Source organism: Trichomycterus rosablanca, chromosome 3 (genome assembly GCF_030014385.1).
Source record: "Trichomycterus rosablanca isolate fTriRos1 chromosome 3, fTriRos1.hap1, whole genome shotgun sequence".
In the NCBI taxonomy this organism is placed as follows: Eukaryota; Metazoa; Chordata; class Actinopteri; order Siluriformes; family Trichomycteridae; genus Trichomycterus; species Trichomycterus rosablanca.
In genome coordinates, this window is record NC_085990.1 from 27,171,749 (window position 1) to 27,194,430 (window position 22,682).

General features: G+C 39.6%; 1 protein-coding gene across 1 annotated transcript; it reads right to left on the reverse strand.

The window, feature by feature from the left end:
- Window positions 1–925: 925 nt before the first annotated feature.
- mastl (microtubule associated serine/threonine kinase-like) lies at window positions 926–21,980 on the reverse strand. The gene is made up of 12 exons (XM_062992021.1): window positions 21,774–21,980; window positions 19,921–20,058; window positions 19,699–19,838; window positions 17,630–17,718; window positions 17,435–17,541; window positions 17,173–17,341; window positions 16,833–16,996; window positions 9,182–10,180; window positions 8,766–8,907; window positions 4,147–4,260; window positions 1,630–1,731; window positions 926–1,481 (listed from the first exon to the last, which is right to left on the reverse strand). The coding sequence occupies exons 1-12, from the start codon at window positions 21,930–21,932 to the stop codon at window positions 1,324–1,326; spliced, it is 2,481 nt and encodes an 826-aa protein (XP_062848091.1). The 5' UTR covers window positions 21,933–21,980; the 3' UTR covers window positions 926–1,323.
- Window positions 21,981–22,682: the final 702 nt, after the last annotated feature.

Consider the following 22,682-nt stretch of genomic DNA (forward strand, 5'->3'; position numbering starts at 1 on the left):
CTATTCAGTTTAGTAAGTTGGGCTTCAAGTGAGAGGTTAGGTTTGACTTCAACATCAGATATTCTTGCTCATATTATGTAATTATGACAGAATTAAAAATAACTATTTGATCAACTCTTTTGTCTCATGCTTTCTGGTGATAATTCAAAACTAAAAAAACTTTGTTTACTGTGGGAATCAAACACATTTTTATGTAACATTTGACCTACTTAAACAAATTTTTTTTTAAATGTAAGCATCTGAATTTTAAAAACATTGTTTTATTCATACTATGAGGTAAAACTCTACACTCATGACTTACCAACTAATTGATGCCCTGACTCACTGAATCACCCACTGACTGACAAGTTGACTCATTGACTTTCCCAAATCCTGTGAAATCAATGTATGCAAACATTTTGTTTTGAATTGTGCACATACGTTTAGCATGCATGTAAACCATTGCTTTATAATGTTCAGTCTAAATGTGTTTAGACTGTTGGAAATCTTTACTGGTAAACATACACTGACTAGGCATAACATTATGACAACTGACAGGTGAAGTGAATAACACTGATAATCTCTTCATCGCGACAAAAATGGTTCAGGAATGGTTTGAGGAGCACAACGAGTTTGAGGTGTTGACTTGGCCTCCAAATTCCCCAGATCTCAATCCAATCGAGCATCTGTGGGATGTGCTGGAGAAACAAGTCTGATCCATGGAGGCCCCACCTCACAACTTACAGGAGTTAAAAGATCTGCTGCTAACATCTTGGTGCCAGATACCACAGCACACTTTCAGGGGTCTAGTGGAGTCCATGCCTTGACGGGTCAGGGCTGTTTTGGCAGCAAAAGGGGGACCAACACAATATTAGAAAGGTGGTCATAATGTTTTATTATCTTTGAAGAAGAAAAAACACCACAAAATGACAATAAAAGAGGAATTTTATTGGAATGTCATGACACATTTACACTGAAATCTAGTGATTTCTTTTGCATATGCAGTGCATGTTATTTAATTATTTAGACTGAAAATAGCATTATGAAACCACTATGTATCAGCGAAGAATAATGTTAAAACAGCATTCATGATTCATGTCATTAGCATGTTCTAGTCTTCAACAATATATTATAGTCTTCCACACATCAAACCCACGATCACATAAAAACCAGATTTACATTCACACTAGGTCACCAAAAATCTATAACTAGACAACTTCCTGCATTATAATAATATTTTAGAGTTGAAATCTCTCCATTACGGAGCACATGTGCCATTGTAAGCAAACAGCTAAAGGTTTGAGAGTGCTTATGTGCAAGATTTGATTTGGGAAGTGTTATGTGTTATAGGCTAAACCCAGACAAAGCCAACTGTTGAGCGGTGTTTCTGGCCTCGAAATATGAGGTGTCCGTCTCGTCGTGAGGGTCAGGGATGAAGGGCATGGTCTGATTCTGGAGATTGTCCCAGTCCAACCCAGTGAAGAATGCATGCTTTTTGAGCTCTGCCGAAAGCATAGACAAACACAAAAGTGTAATTAAAGCACTGGACAGGACAGGACATGCAGATGCTGAAAGTCAAAAGCTCACTAAGAGTGGTACGTGTGCAGCAGTGGTGTTCATTGTACAGTGTTTGATCTATGCAGCGCTCACCTTTCAGGCCAGCACGTTTGGTCACGTCTGTGGTGAGGAGAATCTCTATGGCACTCCTCGCATTGGGGGATAATTCCTCCTCTTCATCGGGCCATGGAATATCTGTTTACATGTATGGGATCGAAGTATCAGAATCCATCATCTCGATAAGAAAACAATTCACGATTATTCATCACCTCAGCACAGATTTGCCATTTTCACACTTGGAGTTTGTTGATGACCTTTTCAAAGCGCCACCAATGAGACAAATTGTTTATATACAGTGGGGCCAAAAAGTATTTAGTCAGCCACTGATTGTGCAGGTTCTCCTACTTAGAAAGATGAGAGAGGTCTGTAATTTTCATCATAGGTACACTTCAACTATGAGAGACAAAATGAGAAAAAAAAATCCAGGAAATCACGTTGTAGGATTTTTAAAGAATTTATTTGTAAATTATGGTGGAAAATAAGTATTTGGTCAATAACAAAAGTTCAACTCAATACTTTGTAACATAACCTTTGTTGGCAATGACAGAGGTCAAACGTTTCCTGTAAGTCTTCACCAGGTTTGCACACACTGTAGCTGGTATTTTGGCCCATTCCTCCATGCAGATCTCCTCTAGAGCAGTGATGTTTTGGGGTTGTCGCTGGGCAACACGGACTCCACAAATTTTCTATGGGGTTGAGGTCTGGAGACTGGCTAGACCACTCCAGGACCTTGAAATGCTTTTTACGGAGCCACTCCTTCGTTGCCCGAGCGGTGTGTTTGGGATCATTGTCATGCTGGAAGACCCAGCCACGTTCCATCTTCAATGCTCTCACTGATGGAAGGAGGTTTTGGCTTAAAATCTCACGATACATGGCCCCGTTCATTCTTCCCTTAACACGGATCAGTCGTCCTGTCCCCTTTGCAGAAAAACAGCCCCAAAGCATGATGTTTCCACCCCCATGCTTCACAGTAGGTATGGTGTTTACTCAGCATTCTTCTTCCTCCAAACACGACGAGTTAAGTTTTTACCAAAAAGTTCCATTTTGGTTTTATCTGACCACATGATATTCTCCCAATCCTCTTCTGGATCATCCACATGCTCTCTGGCAAACTTCAGACGGGCCTGGACATGTACTGGCTTAAGCAGGGGGACACGCCTGGCACTGCAGGATTTGAGTCCCTCTCGGCGTAGTGTGTTACTGATGGTAGCCTTTGTTACTTTGGTCCCAGCTCTCTGCAGGTCATTCATCAGGTCCCTCCGTGCAGTTCTGGGATTTTTGCTCACCGTTCATATGATCATTTTGACCCCACAGGATGAGATCTTGCGTGGGGCCCCAGATCGAGGGAGATTATCAATGGTCCTGTATGTCTTCCATTTTCTTACAATTGCTTCCACAGTTGATTTATTCACACCAACCTGCTTGCCTATTGTCGATTCACTCTTCCCAGCCTGGTGCAGGTCTACAGTTTTCTTCCTGGTGTCCTTCGACAGCTCTTTGGTCTTGGCCATGGTTGAGTTTGGAGTCTGACTGTTTGAGGCTGTGGACAGGTGTCTTTTATACAGATAACGAGGTCAAACAGGTGCCATTAATACAGGTAACGAGTGGAGGACAGAAGAGCTTCTTAAAGAAGAAGCTACAGGTCTGTGAGAGCCAGAAATCTTGCTTGTTTGTTATTGACCAAATACTTATTTTCCACCATAATTTACAAATAAAATCTTTAAAAATCCTACAATGTGATTTCCTGGATTTTTTTTTTCTCATTTTGTCTCTCATAGTTGAAGTGCACCTATGATGAAAATTACAGACCTCTCTCATCTTTCTAAGTAGGAGAACTTGCACAATCAGTGGCTGACAATACTTTTTGGCCCCACTGTAGTGGGTCAAAAACCTGTTTTTCTGTATATTGTATGAAAGGCATCAGCAGTTAGCATTGATATGCACCCAGTCTTGCATTAAACGAAGTGCAAAACATTATGTGAAAGCCACCTCATGACGATAACTGCAATCATTTTTACTCAGAATTGTAATAATTATTATTTCTTTTGATTTCAACTAATTAGAATAGAAATATATGTAGAGCTATCCTGTTTTTTTAAGAAATTAGTGCTGAGAGTGCTTTATAAAGTAGTCAAGAACTCCTCCCAGGTGCTTAAGTGAGGTACATTGCACCATGCACCAGTGAAATAGGTGTTGCCATGCACATGGTAGGTGATCCTAATGTTTTGGCTCATCAGCGTACATTAAATAATATATATTATTACACTTCATACAGAACAGCAATAACAAACAAACTAAATGTTTAAAATCTACTACTGAAACAGATTGTTTCAGTAATAAAACAGCACAATAATTTTATATATAAATATTTTAATATATAAATCTTGGAACTCTTTAAGAGTCATTCTAAAGCACTTATTTATTCTTGCTCTATAAGTATAGCATGACAATGTCTACACAAGCTTAACAAATTTTGCTCAGGAGCAAAAATGTGTGTGTGTGTGTTGTAAATGTATTGTTTTGGTATTTGTTAATAAGAAAATAAGAAACCTCTGTTGAGAATGTTCTGGAAGACAAGCTGAGGAGTCTCATCGTTGAATGGAGGAACTCCAGTGAGGAACTCGAAGAGGCACACACCCAGCGCCCACCAGTCCACCATAAAGTCTAGAAAGCAAAAATAAAATAAAATTGTTATTTAACATCGTGTTTTTTTTCTTCTGAAATACTCATTGTGTTAGAATGTGACTGCAGATCTAATCTACAGCTGTGAGAGCAGGGGAATTAAACAGGTTGTTGGGGTGGGGGTTATAGGCGCACACATTATTAGATTAGTATAAATCACTTTATACAGCGGCCCCCGGGTGGTGCAGCAGTAAAATATGGTAGCCCATTACCACAGAGATATGGGGTAAATTATTAATTATTGAAATTAATTTATAGAAGTTATAGAACAGCAACCTTTTTTATGTGGACTTTACCCTAAACGGTACAATGTGAATAAGAAATGTCAGGGTTGTTTAGTAGAAAATAAACAAGATTAGTGCTAAATAAAGCCAATGTCCACACTGCATGTTAAAACAGCTCAGATTTAATGGTTCCCTATCTTTTTCATGGTACTGTTAACAGCAAAACAAACGAACTCCCAGGTTCGAGTCTCGGCTCTGCTAACGGTCAACTGGGAGCCCTCTAGCAGGCATAATTGGCTACTGCCCGCAGCAGACAAAATTGGCCTCCAGTCTGCTAGGGTGGGAAATAACCGGATTTAACAGAGGAGTGGGCTGTGTAAGGATCCTGGTTGCCCAGGGTGCCTGCAAAGCGGTGGAAGAGCGCAGAGGTCAGGGCGTGGCTCACCGCAAATACACCAATATATAAGAAGGGCTCAGTAGACTGTGCACACACAGGAGAGAGTGTGTCAGTCAAGTCACCTCCTCCTTGGGCACCACTAGGGGTCCGCAGCAGCAGATTGACTACGCTAAATTGGAAGAATTGGGGATAAAATGACAAAAACAAACAAAAAACAAACATGTGGAACCTGACATTTTTACTTTGGGTCTGGGTTACTTTTAAACACAATAAAGCCAGAAGTATGTATCGTATTTAAAAACCATGGACTTTACCATGGAGATATTCACCACTTTGAAGATAAAATAGCCCTCACTCTTCTTTAAAGTGTTATGGGAATTTGTGCCCATTCAGTAAAAAATTTTTTGTGAAATTCAACAAATGGCCTGGTTTGCAATCAACACTCCAATTTATGCTAGCAGTGATGCAAGCTACTGGCATTTCTCCTCACCAAACATGTCAAATGACGTCTTTGTGGACGAGGACAGTCATTTTGGAACAAGAAAAAATGAAAGAGAGACTTTGTCTCTCTGTTGAGCAAAGTTGGAAGCATATTTACATGAACATAATAGTTAAGCATGTCCATATTGTTTTGGCCATGTGGTGACTGTGTCTAATCTAATAATTATCTAAACTGAGCCAATGCAGTTTTAGTCTGAACCACCCAGTTCAGAAGTCACATATGCACAAAAATTAATTACATCCCACAACTGTCCTTATTTTACACCCAGTGGCAATACCATAGAATAGAATGACCTAAGGCGCCCAGGTGGCGCAGCGGAATATTCCTCTAGCACACCAGAGCTGAGATTCCGAACACCCCAGTTTGAATCTCGGCTCTGCTTGGGTACGTGCCATCTATTCAGGGATTAGACGAAGCACTACATCTTGTTGTGTGAAAGTAATTTGTAGTCAACTGCACATGCTGAATGTCCAACAAGGCATACATAGGACCTATATGTATATAACTAAGTACATATAAAGACCCATAAATGTTTATATTGACGCTCATGTACTGTTACATCTACATACTATATATATTAATATTTATGTGTATGTATGTGTGTGTGTGTGTGTGTAAGTATGTATAGACGCTAACTGCATCTTGTTGCCTTGTACTAACCAACAAGTTGAATTCCATCTATCTGTACACACACACACACACACACACACACACACACACACACACACACACACACACACACAGATCATGGATAACTGTAACAGACATACCAACTAAACTGAAATTATAAACCCATAGAGCAGAAACCACTCCAGCCCCATGGCTAGTTCATTTATTACGGTAGCATCTGTTCCAAATCCAGCAAACCAATGTGCTCTAGCAGTTCATTTAAAAGAATCCCCAAGTTCCAGGAGCATCAGTAAAGCAGTCAGAATGGCAGATCAAGCAGAGTCAGTTAAGAAAGCAGCTGCCCATCCACACTGTAATTAGTTGAGCCATTTCCCCTTAACAAATACCATAAAAGATACTTCAACCAAACAGCAAGTGTGTGCCTAATAAAGTACAAGTCAATAGAGGCAAGCTGGAAACTAGCCTTCACACTAGCCTTTATTAGTCAGCCGTTACTGGTATTACTGATGGTGCTTTTGGATGAAGTATTCCATAGCTCATGCATTAGCATGGTAAGTGCAATATCTGCACAAATATTTAACATACTCACCAGATGAACCTGATCCTATAACTACAGAACAAAAAAAAACACAAAAAAAAACATTTAGAGTTCAAAGTTATGTAATATGTAGCTAGGCGTTTTATTTTCTATTTTATTCATGCATTTTCTCCCAATTTAGCTTACTCAATTTGTCTTTGCTGCTGTGGGTATATTGCTGCTCACGCCTCCTCCAACCCGCGCACAGCCGTTAGCGGAACCCTTTTATACCTATGCATTCTGCACAGGAGCCTCTCTATCTGACAATCAGGGTCCTTACACAGCGTTTTGAAGACCCCACCCACATAGTCCGGTCATCCTGCCCTAGCAGAGACGTGTCTGCTGCAGGCACCGCCAATTATGCCCACTATATGGCGCCCAGCCGACCGGTGGCAACGCCGAGTTTTTAACCAAGGAGTTCAGAATCTCGGCACTGGTGTGCTAGCAAAATATCCCGCTGTGCCCCTGGGTGCCTATTTTGATACATTTATAATGTAGTATTTTTAAATAAAATTATTTGATTTGAACAAAATCACTGTTAAAGAGAATTGATTCCATGCCAAATGATTTCATAAAATGTGATCAACTGTTCAGACAGATTACATAAAGATTTAGAATAAAAACCCAACACAATACTTTTTGTTGTATTAAAGGCACTCCAATTCTTTACTAACTACATTTGTTTACCCTTTAGAAGATAAAGCACCCACGAACACTATACAGTGCAGTAAAAATGTATTATACAAAGTTTCATTTTAATAATTTACCAATGCATTTTCCTTCAATTAAAATGGTCTAATTTTATTTTTCATAAGACACCAGCTCAACATCACGACAGTGAGGGGTTGCGGCTGACGACTATGCATGTCATCCTCAGCTAGCGTGGGGACTGGTGCAAGCAGTATGATTCTGAGGGGAGGGAGTTGCAGACTAGATTGGAAGCAAATAGGGAAAAAAAACATCATAGCTGCTATATCTGTTATATCGTTAGGGCTACTGGGTCGTTTGTGCTACCAATGAGCTTCCACAAAAGAAGTCCATAGTAGCTTATTTAAATATAGCTTCTATAGAATATCTATAACTTATTTAAATGTAGAATCTATAGAATATCTACAACATATTTAAATATAGCATATATAGCATCTTACTTAAAAAAGGGGTTTAGTCCACAAAGTTGAATCAGTTCATCTGGACACAAGTTTGTTGTAGAGATACGTTTCGCCACTCAAGTGACTTCTTCAGTCTGAGCTGGTGGTGGATACCCCAACCTTATATGCAGTCCATTTGCATAACGACCGATCACTGTCCATTGCATAACAATGAAACCGGTGATCAGGTCCATATGCAAATCACAATGACCATTAATTACAATGGTAATGTGTGCCTTTCACACATGATTGGGGTATAGCTCCTATTACGGCGTTGTAAGATGGTGAGAGTTGTACTCTCAGGCCCCCTCCCCGGTTCAGGGACGGTCGTTCCCTCTTCACACAGATGGCCTCTTTGACTCCACGTTCAAACCAGCGCTCCTCCTTGTCAAGGATCTGCACATCTTCATCATTAAATGAGTGGCCGCTGGCTTGCAGATGGGTGTAAATCGCGGAGTCCTGGCCAGAAGAGGTCAATCTTCTATGTTGGGCCATCCGTTTCGCCAGTGGCTGTTTAGTTGGATTGAGTGGCGAAACGTATCTCTACAACAAACTCGTGTCCAGATGAACTGATTCAACTTTGTGGATTTGTGTACCTGGATTATTGAGCATGCATCAACAGATAGACTAGAGTAGGGAAATGTCTACTGTGAAAGCACTTTTGTAAGTCACTCTGGATAAGAGCATCTGCTAAATGCCGAGTCTGGAATAAGCGTAAGAATTATGACATCAGATTCTTTATTCCCACAAAAATGGCTTTTGTGCTAGAAATAACTATCCAACTTTTCTTAAACTTCACCCTCACTAAAACTAACACTTCACAACACGGTGAGGATATTAGAAAACATCTATTTATAAAGGTGTTTTTGAGACCCCCTTTATTAAAATGCTAAATTTGAACAAATAACACTAATAAAACCGATCGGCATCTACACAGACATTAAAAAAAATTGAGAGCAGAGTCAGGGTTTGCTATGAAATATGGTTGGTATTTTGTTGTTCATCTTACCGTGATTTTTTCCCAGTAAAAGTTCTGGAGCCAGGTAGTCAGGGGTGCCGAGGATGGGGGCTCCTTCCAAGGGTTCTGGACCTCTACGTACACTCTTAGGTGTGCGATAAGGCGTGTGAGACGTGGCCATAGGCTGAGGAGACTAATGTGGTAGAACACAAAAATACATTTAAAATGATTGTCTTTACAACTCTTTACTGCACTTTTCATGGGTGATAAAATAAATCTAATGCCTGTGGGTACCACCTGAAAAAAGTACTGGTAATTGTTAATCAAACATAAAGGATATGTTCACAGTCTGAAGCCCTTTGCGTTACAGGACTCAGATCCTTCATATCTACCTCCACAAGTATCAAACTGATTAGCATCAGAATTTAATTAAAAATAAACATATGGGATAAATGTTGGTGCTCTACCTGATATAGTGAACTACTGAAGCTTGGTCTCTTCATTTGCACAGGAGTGACAGCAGCGGGCAGGTTGTGGTAGGAGGAAGCCCCCGACATGTCCATGGCGTCCATGGAAGCCAGGCTGAGCCGCGAGCCGTTGGACATGTTGGATCTGTTGATGGAGCTACAGTAGCTTCTGAAGGCTACCACGTTCTTGGGTTTAAGAAACGAAGGTGATTTAAGGAGACTGCTGGAATCGATCAGTGAACAGTCAGATTTTCTGCTCCGGTGATCTTCAAGGTGTTTCGGCAAGGCTGCAAGGGCAGGAGCTTCTCCTACTATATTGTCGTCTTCAAACGATGATGCCAGCACTTCTTTCTGACAATCCTTGGCTTCAGGTGCAGGAGGTGTTTTTATAACAGCAGAAATATCATGTCCTGAGGTGTCTGAATCCAGACTTAAGTTCCTCCTCGGGTCACCTTCATCTTTAGGAGACAGAGTGAAGCTGGAGCTGGCACCAGTGACTCCATTCTCACCTGGTTCTTCCAGCTCACACAGAAGATTTTTGGCCACTTTTGCAGGGCTGGACCGGTTTGGGATCACACTGTCACTTTCTAAACTGACAGTGGAGAAAATCCCAGTTAAACCAGTATGAGCTCTGGTGTGGTTTTCTGGAATGGGAAAACAGCGCCTGTATTCAGAAGTGTTCTTCTTGGCCTGGATCTCATCTTGCTCTGGGCTTCTGTCCACCTCCGTGAAGACTCGTTTTACAGAGGAGTTCAGAGCGAATCCTTTATCCGGGGACTGGGTCTTTTCTTGTGTTGTAGGACTGTTCTCAAATGCCTGTTTGCGAGGAGTCTGACTGTTTTGCAGGGCACAAAGCTCGGCACTGCTGAAAGGGAGTCTTTTTCCACCTGAAATATTTGGCTTTATGTTTCTACAGTCTGCTTGGTCAGAAGGCTTTTTCACAACTTTCTCTTTTCTGTTTTGTGGTGGGATGTTCTCATTTCCTTCCGATTCCTGCAACTGCAAAAAAAAAAAAAAAAAAAGTGTTTGTGCATCAAAACATTATTAGAAGGAATATTTGTCTAAGCAAGTAACTTGAAGCTACAATACAAAAACTGTGGATGTCAGGGTTTGGTTCAAACCTTTTAAAGTCATAGGCAAAATGATGAAAAAGAATGGGACAAAGCACTAACATTTTCAGCATTTAGCAGATGCTTTTTCTCCAAAGCGACTTACAGTACTGTAACAGTATACAGTCTAAGCAATTGGGCTCAAGGGCCCAACAGTGACAACCTGGCAGTGGTGGGGCTTGAACCAGCAACCTTTTCATTACTAGTTCAGTACCTTAACCACTTGGCTACAACTGCCACCTAAGTTATATACAAGCATATAAGTTATTTTATACCTTAGCAGTGTGTTTTTATTAAAGCAATAAGCCACGAGAGGCCGTGCATTACTGTGTTTTAGCACGGGGATGACGTTTTTGGCACGACGCGAAGCGGAGTGCCTAAAACTTCTTTCCCCGTGCTAAAATCGTAACAGTAACGTACGGTCTCGAGTGGCTTATTGCTTTTATAAAACGGCGGTCAACATAAAATATAATAAATACAACAATGTTTAATCATAAATGTATTTGTTGTGTATAAACTTACAATAAAGCATTCTTCCGCGACGCAAGGTAATCCGATTAACAGTGTTGCTAGGCAACGTGAGGGCGAAAATAACATTAACTTTCTCTCTTCAGTGGCGTATTAATATGGAATGATGTGAGGTGGTCCTAGGTGTGCGTTTATCGGGGATTTTACAACGGCTTCGAACGCTGCTCAGCCAATCAGATTTTAGGACCGGAACTATCCATTTTATAATAGGATTTTAATGGTATGTTTTACACTTTGGTTACATTCACGACAGAAACGGTATTTACTCGTCACACAAGTTTAATGTCAAACAGTCATGGACAATTTTGTATCTCCAATTCACCTCACTTGTACGTCTGTGCATAGGCCAGTGATAGCTCAGTGGTTAAGGTCCTGGACTAGTAAACAGAAGGTTGCCGGTTCAAGCCCCGCCACCACCAAGTTGCCACTGTTGGGTCCCTGAGCAAGGCCCTTAACCCTCAATTGCTCATTGTGTAAGTCGCTTTGGATAAAAGCGTCTGCCAAATGCTGAAAATGTAAATGTCTGTGGACTGTGAGAGGGAACCTGAGCTCCTGGAGGAAACCCACACAGACACTGGGAAAACATGCAAACTCCACACAGAAAAGAACCCAGACCACTCCACCTGGGAATTAAACCCAGGACCTTCTTGCTGTGAGGCGACAGTGCTACTGTCCCCAAAACATTATTAGAAGGAATATTTGTCGGAGCAAGATTTCTAACTTGAAAGTAACTTGAAGCTACAGTACAAAAACTGTGGATGTCGGGATTTGGTTCGAGCAACATACATTATATGGACAAAAGTTGGTGGTCCCCCTTCAAAGTCATAAGCAAAATAATAAAAAAAAGAATGGGCCTTCACTAAATCATTGGAACGAAACATATAACTTATTTTACACATTAGCAATTAGGAGGAATATCCACATATTTTTGGCCATATACTGTAGCTGTGTAGCTCTGATTTGAATGAATATGAATTTCCAGGACAAGTTGAGGATCTCAAGAAAACCTTAACTAGAAAACTACTTAATAAACTAAATAAAAACAGGATATATATAGTCTTTCTAGAATAATGCTGTAGTGTGAACACATGTTCAATGCAGCTGAAAAAATAGCATTTTAGACATTTTGGCTTTTTCATATTCAAGAATTTCAGGTGGTCAATCATGAACATACACTGGCTAGCTAAAAAAGTACACTGTAATACTTTAGTTGGACTGCATTTAGCTTTGATTAAAGCACATATTTGCCATGGCATTGTTTCAACAACCTTATGCCATATCATCTAGACTTCAAAATTATTTAAAAATTAATTATGTGTACAAATTATACAGATTTAGGAAAAAGGAAAAAAAAAACTCAGTAGTTTTAAATAAGTGAAAATATTATAAAAATATAATGCATATATAACGCTGCACCAACTGACATCTTCTAGCTAAATTAAAGGTTATCCTGTTAAATAATTACCTTAATATATATATATATATTTTTAATAAAAAATCCTCTTATAAAACTTAAAAACCCCTAGTTGTCTTAAACCACATACAGAATGTAAATAAAAATTTTTGTTTAAAAATTGCTAGCATTTTTTTTAAGCATTTTGCATAATGGTAACTTGAATTAATTTGGATGAGACGAAAGAGTTGAACGTAAAAGAGGAAGATGACAGCCAGCAAGAAGATGGATGGATACAATTAGAGGAATAATAAAAGAGCCATTTAGAAGACTGAAGACAATACACAATATTCTGGCAAAACGCCATTCAAATGGTAGCCAGGAGTCAGGAGGAATCGTCTTGATGGCACTTAATAACCTGATAAATTATCTTGTACATTTTCCAAATGAGCTGTTTAATGATTGCTTTGAAGCCCAGGAAACCTGAATATTTGATGAATTTCTAATAAGTAGGATGCTCATGTTGGCACAGCATGCTGAGTATAGTTTAAATAACTGTAAACCTTAAATGTCTGCATGTACATTTGCCTCTTTGGCTGCAACAACGGTTGTACACAATCGCAAGGCTGATGTCCCACATTTTGGTTTTTAAAAAAACTTGGCATTCATGATTTTCAACCTAGTGAAAAAGTAACTGGTACCACAACCAGCCAGTTCCCTGATCAGTAAGCACAACTAGTGTTATACTTTTATGAAATCATGGCTGTATGAAAAAAAAATGTGGAGTGGAATTTCAGTTCTAGTGGTAACAAGATGAACAACAGCCGCAGATCGCATCTCCCCACACAACCATAGTATCATACAATGCTAGCCATTTAACAGGGACTCAATAATGATGTCAATAACGATGGTGGTAAATTAAAATAGTCCTGGGGCCAATAAGAACTGTCAACAAGCCAGCACAGCCCTGTGGTTTTCAGTGGTTTCTTCAGTTCTATTGGCAAAGAAATTACATATACAACCCCTGGCAAAAATTATGGAATCACCAGTCTCTGAGGATGTTCCTTCAGTTGTTTAATTTTGTAGAAAAAAAGCAGATCACATATGACAAAAAACTAAAGGCATTTCAAATGGCAACTTTCTGGCTTTAAGAAACACTAAAAGAAATCAAGAAAAATAATTGTGGTAGCCAGTAACAGTTAGATTTTTAGAACAAGCACAGGGAATAAATTATGGAATCACTCAATTCTGAGGAAAAAATTATGGAATCACCCTGCAAATTTTCATTACAAACACTAACACCTGCATCAGATTAAAGCTGCTCGTTAGTATGCAGGTAAAAAGGAGTGATCACACCTTGGAGAGCTGTTGCAACAAGTGGACTGACATGAATCATGGCTCCAACACCAGAGATGTCAATTGAAACAAAGGAGAGGATTATCAAACTCCTTAAAGAGGGTAAATCATCACGCAGTGTTGCACAAGATGTTGGTTGTTCACAGTCAGCTGTGTCTAAAACCTGGACCAAGTACAAACAACATGGGAAGGTGGTTAAAGGCAAGCATACTGGTAGACCAAGGAAGACATCAAAGCGTCAAGACAGAAAACTTAAAGCAATATGCCTTGAAAACAGAAAATGTACAACAAAACAAATGAGGAACAAATGGCAGGAAACTGGAGTCAACGTCTGTGACCGAACTGTAAGAAACCGCCTAAAGGACATGGGATTTACATACAGAAAAGCTAAAAGAAAGCCATCACTAACACCTAAACAGAAAAAAACAAGGTTACAATGGGCTAAGGAAAGGCAATCGTGGACTGTGGATGACTGGATGAAAGTCATATTCAGTGATGAATCTCGAATCTGCATTGGGCAAGGTGATGATGCTGGAACTTTTGTTTGGTGCCGTTCCAATGAGATTTATGCAGACGACTGTCTGAAGAAAACATGCAAATTTCCACAGTCATTGATGATATGGGGCTGCATGTCAGGTAAAGGCACTGGGGAGATGGCTGTCATTACATCTTCAATAAATGCACAGGTTTACATTGACATTTTGGACACTTTTCTTATCCCATCTATCGAAAGGATGTTTGGGGATGATGAAATCATTTTTCAAGATGATAATGCATCTTGCCATAGAGCAAAATCTGTGAAAACATTCCTTGAAGAAAGACACATATGGTCAATGTCATGGCCTGCAAACAGTCCGGATCTCAATCCAATTGAAAATCTGTGGTGGAAGTTAAAGAAAATGGTCCATGACAAGGCTCCAACCTGCAAAGCTGATCTGGCAACAGCAATCAGAGAAAGCTGGAGCCAGATTGATGAAGAGTACTGTTTGTCACTCATTAAGTCAATGCCTCAGAGACTGCAAGCAGTTATAAAAGCCAGAGGTGGTGCAACAAAGTACTAGTGATGTGTTGGAGTGTTATTTTGTTTGTCATGATTCCATAATTTTTTCCTCAGAATTGAGTGATTCCATAATTTATTCCCTGTGCTTGTTCTAAAAATCTAACTGTTACCGGCTACCACAATTATTTTTCTTGATTTCTTTTAGTGTTTCTTAAAGCCAGAAAGTTGCCATTTGAAATGCCTTTAGTTTTTTGTCATGTCTGTGATCTGCTTTTTTTCTACAAAATTAAACAACTGAAGGAACATCCTCAGAGACTGGTGATTCCATAATTTTTGCCAGGGGTTGTATATACAGTGTATCACAAAAGTGAGTACACCCCTCACATTTCTGGAAATATTTCATTATATCTTTTCATGGGACAACACTATAGACATGAAACTTGGATATAACTTAGAGTAGTCAGTGTACAGCTTGTATAGCAGTGTAGATTTACTGTCTTCTGAAAATAACTCAACACACAGCCATTAATGTCTAAATAGCTGGCAACATAAGTGAGTACACCCCACAGTGAACATGTCCAAATTGTGCCCAAATGTGTCGTTGTCCCTCCCTGGTGTCATGTGTCAAGGTCCCAGGTGTAAATGGGGAGCAGGGCTGTTAAATTTGGTGTTTTGGGTACAATTCTCTCATACTGGCCACTGGATATTCAACATGGCACCTCATGGCAAAGAACTCTCTGAGGATGTGAGAAATAGAATTGTTGCTCTCCACAAAGATGGCCTGGGCTATAAGAAGATTGCTAACACCCTGAAACTGAGCTACAGCATGGTGGCCAAGGTCATACAGCGGTTTTCCAGGACAGGTTCCACTCGGAACAGGCTTCGCCAGGGTCGACCAAAGAAGTTGAGTCCACGTGTTCGGCGTCATATCCAGAGGTTGGCTTTAAAAAATAGACACATGAGTGCTGCCAGCATTGCTGCAGAGGTTGAAGACGTGGGAGGTCAGCCTGTCAGTGCTCAGACCATACGCCGCACACTGCATCGACTCGGTCTGCATGGTCGTCATCCCAGAAGGAAGCTGACGCACAAGAAAGCCCACAAACAGTTTGCTGAAGACAAGCAGTCCAAGAACATGGATTACTGGAATGCCCTGTGGTCTGACGAGACCAAGATAAACTTGTTTGGCTCAGATGGTGTCCAGCATGTGTGGCGGCGCCCTGGTGAGAAGTACCAAGACAACTGTATCTTGCCTACAGTCAAGCATGGTGGTGGTAGCATCATGGTCTTGGGCTGCATGAGTGTTGCTGGCACTGGGGAGCTGCAGTTCATTGAGGGAAACATGAATTCCAACATGTACTGTGACATTCTGAAACAGAGCATGATCCCCTCCCTTCGAAAACTGGGCCTCATGGCAGTTTTTTAACAGGATAACGACCCCAAACACAACCTCCATGACAACTGCCTTGCTGAGGAAGCTGAAGGTAAAGGTGATGGACTAAACCCAATTGAGCACCTGTGGCGCATCCTCAAGTGGAAGGTGGAGGAGTTCAAGGTGTCTAACATCCACCAGCTCCGTGATGTCATCATGGAGGAGTGGAAGAGGATTCCAGTAGCAACCTGTGCAGCTCTGGTGAATTCCATGCCCAGGAGGGTTAAGGCAGTGCTGGATAATAATGGTGGTCACACAAAATATTGACACTTTGGGCACAATTTGGACATGTTCACTGTGGGGTGTACTCACTTATGTTGCCAGCTATTTAGACATTAATGGCTGTGTGTTGAGTTATTTTCAGAAGACAGTAAATCTACACTGCTATACAAGTTGTACACTGACTACTCTAAGTTATATCCAAGTTTTATTTCTATAGTGTTGTCCCATGAAAAGATATAATAAAATATTTGCAGAAATGTGAGGGGTGTACTCACTTTTGTGATACACTGTACATATACATATACAGGTATATATATATATATATATATATATATATATATATATATATATATATATATATATATATATATATTTAACAGTTCTGCTGTATTATGCTCATAATTTTCTCCCACCTTATTTGCAATAGTAAAACAGTAAGGTACCACAGAAACATCCATTCATTCATTTATTTATAATGTTTTACCACCGGTGCCCTGGTGACGGTAGGTCCCTGGACAAGACACCCCGGCCACCTCAATTCTAGCCAGTCATGTCTGAAACCTAACATTTCACACTACAGTCCTTGAGACAAAAATAAGAGCAAGTCTGCTTACCGGTTCATCCTCCCACATGGGGCTGATGCAGCTCTCGGAGTCAGTTGATGGCAGCAAAGATTGAGCACTGCCAACACTTAAAGTTTCAAACCTCTTCCTGGATTTCATCAGCCTGGGTGTCAGGCTTCTAGCCAGCACACTGGGACTGAACACACTGTTGGCAGCTGAAAGGACATACAGGCATATTTTACAATCAGCAAATTCTTACATTTAATCATATATTACTGCTAATTTATTAGCTAGCATTATTATTAGTAAAGCAAAAACAAACAAACAAACAAACGTATATTTAGGTTAATACAGTAAAGTGTATAGTGGGATATACTGTATATATATATACCGAGGGCTCTGGAGGGGCAGATAGGAGAATGCATGAGCTCCCTTCTTCTCACCAGCCATGGTGAACAACAGGAATTATTTCTCTGTTCTTTTTCGAGTTTTCCACAAGCCACAGGACTGGACGCGGCTGATGCGCTGCTGTGACGCTTGCCATCTACTACCGGAGTATTCTTCAGAAGTGAGTAAAAAAAGACTGATTATTTGATGTGTCCAGCAACGTTACGATCAAACAGTCATCGGTATGAATGCTAAAAACTACTCACAAGGCCGAGGGAACTTATCAAGGACAGGACTTGACCGGGTGTTCGGAAATAATCTTTGTTCGGTTTGGCCAAAGATGGAGTGGTCAGAATATCCATAAGATTCAATTCTAAAGACGACAGAAATGCACAGTTCTGTTAGCCAAACATTCAAGATTTACAGTGGTCATAGGCAAAATATTAGAAACGTTATCATACCTCTGTCGAGTTTCACTTTGGAGAGGCCAAAATCAGTCAGCTTAATATGGCCTTCATTGCTGACAAGCATGTTGTCTGGTTTTAGATCCCTGTAAAAACAAACCATGTTTCTGATTACTGTGGATCAGTGCAAACACAGATTGAATCAGTGCAAACACAGATGGTTAATGCACTAGTTTTAAAGCTAAGGGCAGTTTCAGTGTAGTGGGGACATCTGCGATCGAGGAGAGCCGCAGACCATCATGTGCCAGTCGCCGACCGCCCACAGGGTCTTACAGAGGGCAGCGTTATCATATGGTGTATGGTGAGTCACGCACTACTATATGATTGTCGTGACCCACCAAATGGGTCACAGAGAAAATAATAATAATGAAATAAATGAATTTTAAAAGGCAGATAAACACAGAATGAACTCGTACAAACACCTTGTGTGGATGCTTTATGTTACATCTTGTAAACCACAGTGGGACCAGATTGCAACCATTTTTTTTATTAATTATGTTTTGTTTTTATGCATTGTTTGTGTTGCCTTTGTTATGGCAAAAATCATGGACAAAAAAGTTTGAAAAACCCTGTGATGCGCTACATGATCAATTATTTAGACACTTCTTCTAACTATTGATATTAATAGTTTCAGCCACACATGCTATACAGACAAAAGAATTTAGATGCCTGACCATGGGCGTGACCACTATGTGATCTATTCAGCTATAACAACAGGCACTCTTTTAATTATATTTTTTATGCGTTTTTCTCCCGCTTTTCTTCCATTTTTCTCCCAATTTAGTGTAGTCAATTTGTCTTCCGCTGCTGTGAGATCCCCGATTTTTTGCATTTGAGAAGGGTATATTGCTGCTCATGCCACCTCCGACCCGCACGCAGCCCTTAACGGAACCCTTTTTCACCCATGCACTCTGCAGAGGCGCCTCTATCCGCCAATCAGGGTCCTTACACAGCGTTTGAAGACCCCGCCCACATATTCCCTCACAGACCCCGCCACACATCCCTCCCTGCAGGCACTGCCAATTATGCCTGTTAGATGGCGCCCAGCCGACCGGTGGCAACGCTGAGTTTCAAACCGATGAGTTCAGAATCTCGGCGCTGGTGTGCTAGCGGAATATCCATCACATGACTTTAAACTATGTCTGTGGAAATTTGTGCCCATTTAGTCAAAAAAGCATTTGTGTGGTTGGGCACTAATGTTGGTCAAGAAAGCCTCAATTGATGTTCCAGTTCATTTCAAAGCTGTTCAATGAGGCAGAGCTTACTTTGTGCACAGGGGCACAGTCATGTTGGCACAGGAAAAGCCCTTTCCTAAAAGCTGTTGCTGCAAAGTTGAAAGCATAAAATTTCCTTTATATCACTAATTTATTACACCTGTTAGCAATTAATGTGGCTCAATAAAACAAGTGCGATAATTAGAAGGGGTGTCCCAATACTTTTTGTTTATGATGTATAGCTAACAGGTGTATGAAAGATATTGTGGCAACTATTTAAAGAAAAAAAAAAAACCTTTGTTCCAGCATGATGGTGCCCCAGCGCACAAATCGATGTGCAGATCAACCCACTCAAAACCATGGGAAAAATTAAACGTCAATTGCAGGACAGATTTTGTCACCCAACATCACTGCCCAGCCTTATAAATGCTATTTGAACAGAATGGCAATGTTGGAATAGCTCATTAGTCAACTGTGTCACTTAAGCACTAGTAGAGACTAGTAATCGAAACAATGTCAATGTTGCATATTGTATACACTCAAGCATCAACTCATTTCACAAACCACACAGTCTTACATTGCCCCCTCCCAACTTTTTACTTAGTAAGTGGCATGTGTTTAGAAAATCAATAATGATTACTTTGTTTGCTGTTTGCAATTAAATAAAGACTCTTCACATGTTACTGCTTTTATTTTAAAATTACTTACATTTTAACTACTGGCCCAACCGTTTTAAAAGTGAGAGTGTATTAGGTGGTGGACTGTTATTAACTTTTAAAATGACGCTCATGTTTACTTTATTTTTATTGACATGGTATTGCTAGATAGGTTTGGATTACTTGGAGTACATACCTGTGGATAATTCCATGGCGGTGGAGGTAATCCAGAGCTATAGCCACTTCTGAAATGTATTTTAGTGACATGTCCTCATCAAAGTAACCATAGACGTGGAGCAGTGACTTTACATCACCACCAATTAAATACTCCATCACCTAAAGAAACACAGACAATACTGAGCTAAACACACACACACACAGACCTCTGATTACAGTTATTCTGTGTGTTTCTACATACCAGATAAACCTTTGTGGCCGTTTGCAGAGAGTAATAAAGGTGAACAATGAAGGGGCTTTTGCTGAGGGCCAGTGCATCCCTCTCTGCACGCATCTGATCGCTCATGTTCTTGTCCACCATGTCAGCTTTCTTCACCACCTGGTAGACAAAATGAAGGCTTGTGAAAATCCTTTTCTATGGGCAAGCTTTTTGGGATAATGTACTGTGAACTAATGAGTCAAAAGTAGAACTTGGATAAGAAAACATGGGTCCTGTTACCTTTGACATAACACTCACCCCATTTTAAAATAAAAAATAATTATTTCAACAGTCAAACACGGTGTTGGTGGTGGTTGTGATGGTGTGTGGATGCTTTGCTTCATCAAGGCAGTTGTGACTTGGCATCAGGGATTCAAACAGAAAATTTTTTGAGAGTCAGTCCATGAATGATAAGCTGTGCTGCACCAAAATTGTTCTCAGAGCAGCATCCCCATATCATGATGCCACCACCTCCATACTTCAGTGTTTTTGTGGTGTTCCTACGACATGCAACCCTTCTTTCTCCAAAGGTTTTCACCTTTTTATCTGGCAATTGTTCCAATTTGCCTGATGCAATATTTCATATTTATAACTACAAAATAAAAAAAGTTTATTGTGTGGGTAAATCTACATTGCAAATGGATCAAATACCAAAAACAAAGATACAAAAATATTTGTTTAGTTCCTCCCTGTAGAAGCAGGATTGCTAGATGTTTACATTTAAATACCTCACATTGTCACAGCCGTTGCTTATTTTCTCAGCTGCACCTCGAAGAAATATGTAAACCAACTGGTGTGTCATGATGAAAAAAATACATTACATAAAACTGCGTGGAAAGGCAAAAATGAGTTAGATTTAAAAGTGTTGACTGATTGACAAAAAACAAATCTCAAAAATCTCTCCTTTGCTTGCTAAGACTGAACCTTTGGTGGATTCTCCTTTTACACCCAATCACGAAACCCCCCCACCTGTTACCAATATGTCTGCATGTTGTGGAATGTTTAAAAACAATGTAATTTGAATATTTTATAAACGTTTCACTCTCAACTTCTAATGTCTTGCAAGTTATTTTTGTGCAGTTAAATAAAGTTTGAAGAGAATTAACAAATCACAAATTCTTGTTTCTATTGCAATTTACAAAATGGTAGACCCTTGAGTTACGAACGGTTTTCCATACGAACAATTTGGGTTACGAACGATCTTTTTCAACTTACCGTACGAACAAATGTATTACGGATTAATTCTATTTACATTATTTCTTATGGGAAAAATAGGTTTAACTAAGAAACATTTTGACTTAAGAACAGCCCTTCAGAACAAATTAAATTCAAATTAAAAGTCAAGGGTCTACTGTACAGTGGGAAAACAACTACCAATTTTTTTTTGCATTTTTCTCACATTTGATCCAATGTTTTCTTCACAAGAAATAAAAAATCTGCAGAACAATGCATAAAAAAGGAGATTCTTAGAAAAATACAAAGATTTGGTATTAGGCACCACTGAAGAGCTAGAAAGCACACCAGTAAAAGTGACCACGTCTATTCCTTGGTACAAAAGGTCAGATTGATTTGAGTCTGATTCTTTCCATATAAGCACATGACCAGACAACTTAAAGCTGCAGAAGCTTGCCTATGGTTATGCAAAATGTAAAAAATTCTGAAATTCAAGTTTTCAAATTTAAATTCACTCAACAATTCAATGTATTTTTAAATGACTCTACTGATATGATTTGCAATGAAAAAATACAATTGTGAAAAATATAAAATATGAGCAGTTTTAGTAGTGGCCTCATACTTTTGCCACAACGTTATATTTAAAAATAATTAAAGTTTACCTTTATGGCATAGAGCTTATTGTTGTTTTTCTTTCTGAACAGAAACACTTTTCCAAACGCTCCTCTGCTGATGGGTTTTAACACGATGAAGTCTTCTATAGAGGGAGGTTTGGGTACATCAACCATGATGGATGTAAATGATTTCTCTTCTGCTTCCATTACTGCAGTCTCTTTATTAGATATTGTTGTTTATTACGCATTTACTTAATAAATCTCTGTAATTTAATCTAAATACAGCCGGACCAGCAGCATGAACAGCCTGATCACCTAATAACCTACAGCACTGCTAAAACTCGACAATAACCTTTACTATATAAACTCCCCAGTGATTTACACACACTTACACTCAACACGGATAGCTGGAACTACCTAATTATGTATAACAGCTATTAAGTCAAAGTTTGTGCAAATATCACCTAAAATATCGCAACAACAGTTTAAATCAAACACAAACTGGAGCTACACTGACACTCGGTCAGCATTGTTTTGAAAATTTGAAACGCGCTCTCTATTTAGGGTCCTGTTCACACAGGAGACCGTGTGCACGAACAATAAACCACAAGCAGTGATTATATTCAATTTATACAAGAAAAAAACGTTTACACTAGAATAGTTGGTATTAATATAATGATCGTGTGTTTTTCACTAACTGATTATAATTTTATTAAATCTTATATATTTAAATCAGGCAGTGATTCGACTACCATAGTCAACGCACGTCAAGCACTAGTCCCTCTGGTGGCTGGAACACCAACATACACGCTCAAATCAGCATCATACTCACTACCAAGTGCACTAGTTATTTCTTTAACGTTTCATGAATCCAACCTACCTAAAAGCGAGCGATATTCACACGCTAGCATTCGTAAATCCAGGTAGAAAAATATGCCAGAAATATGTTAAAGATGT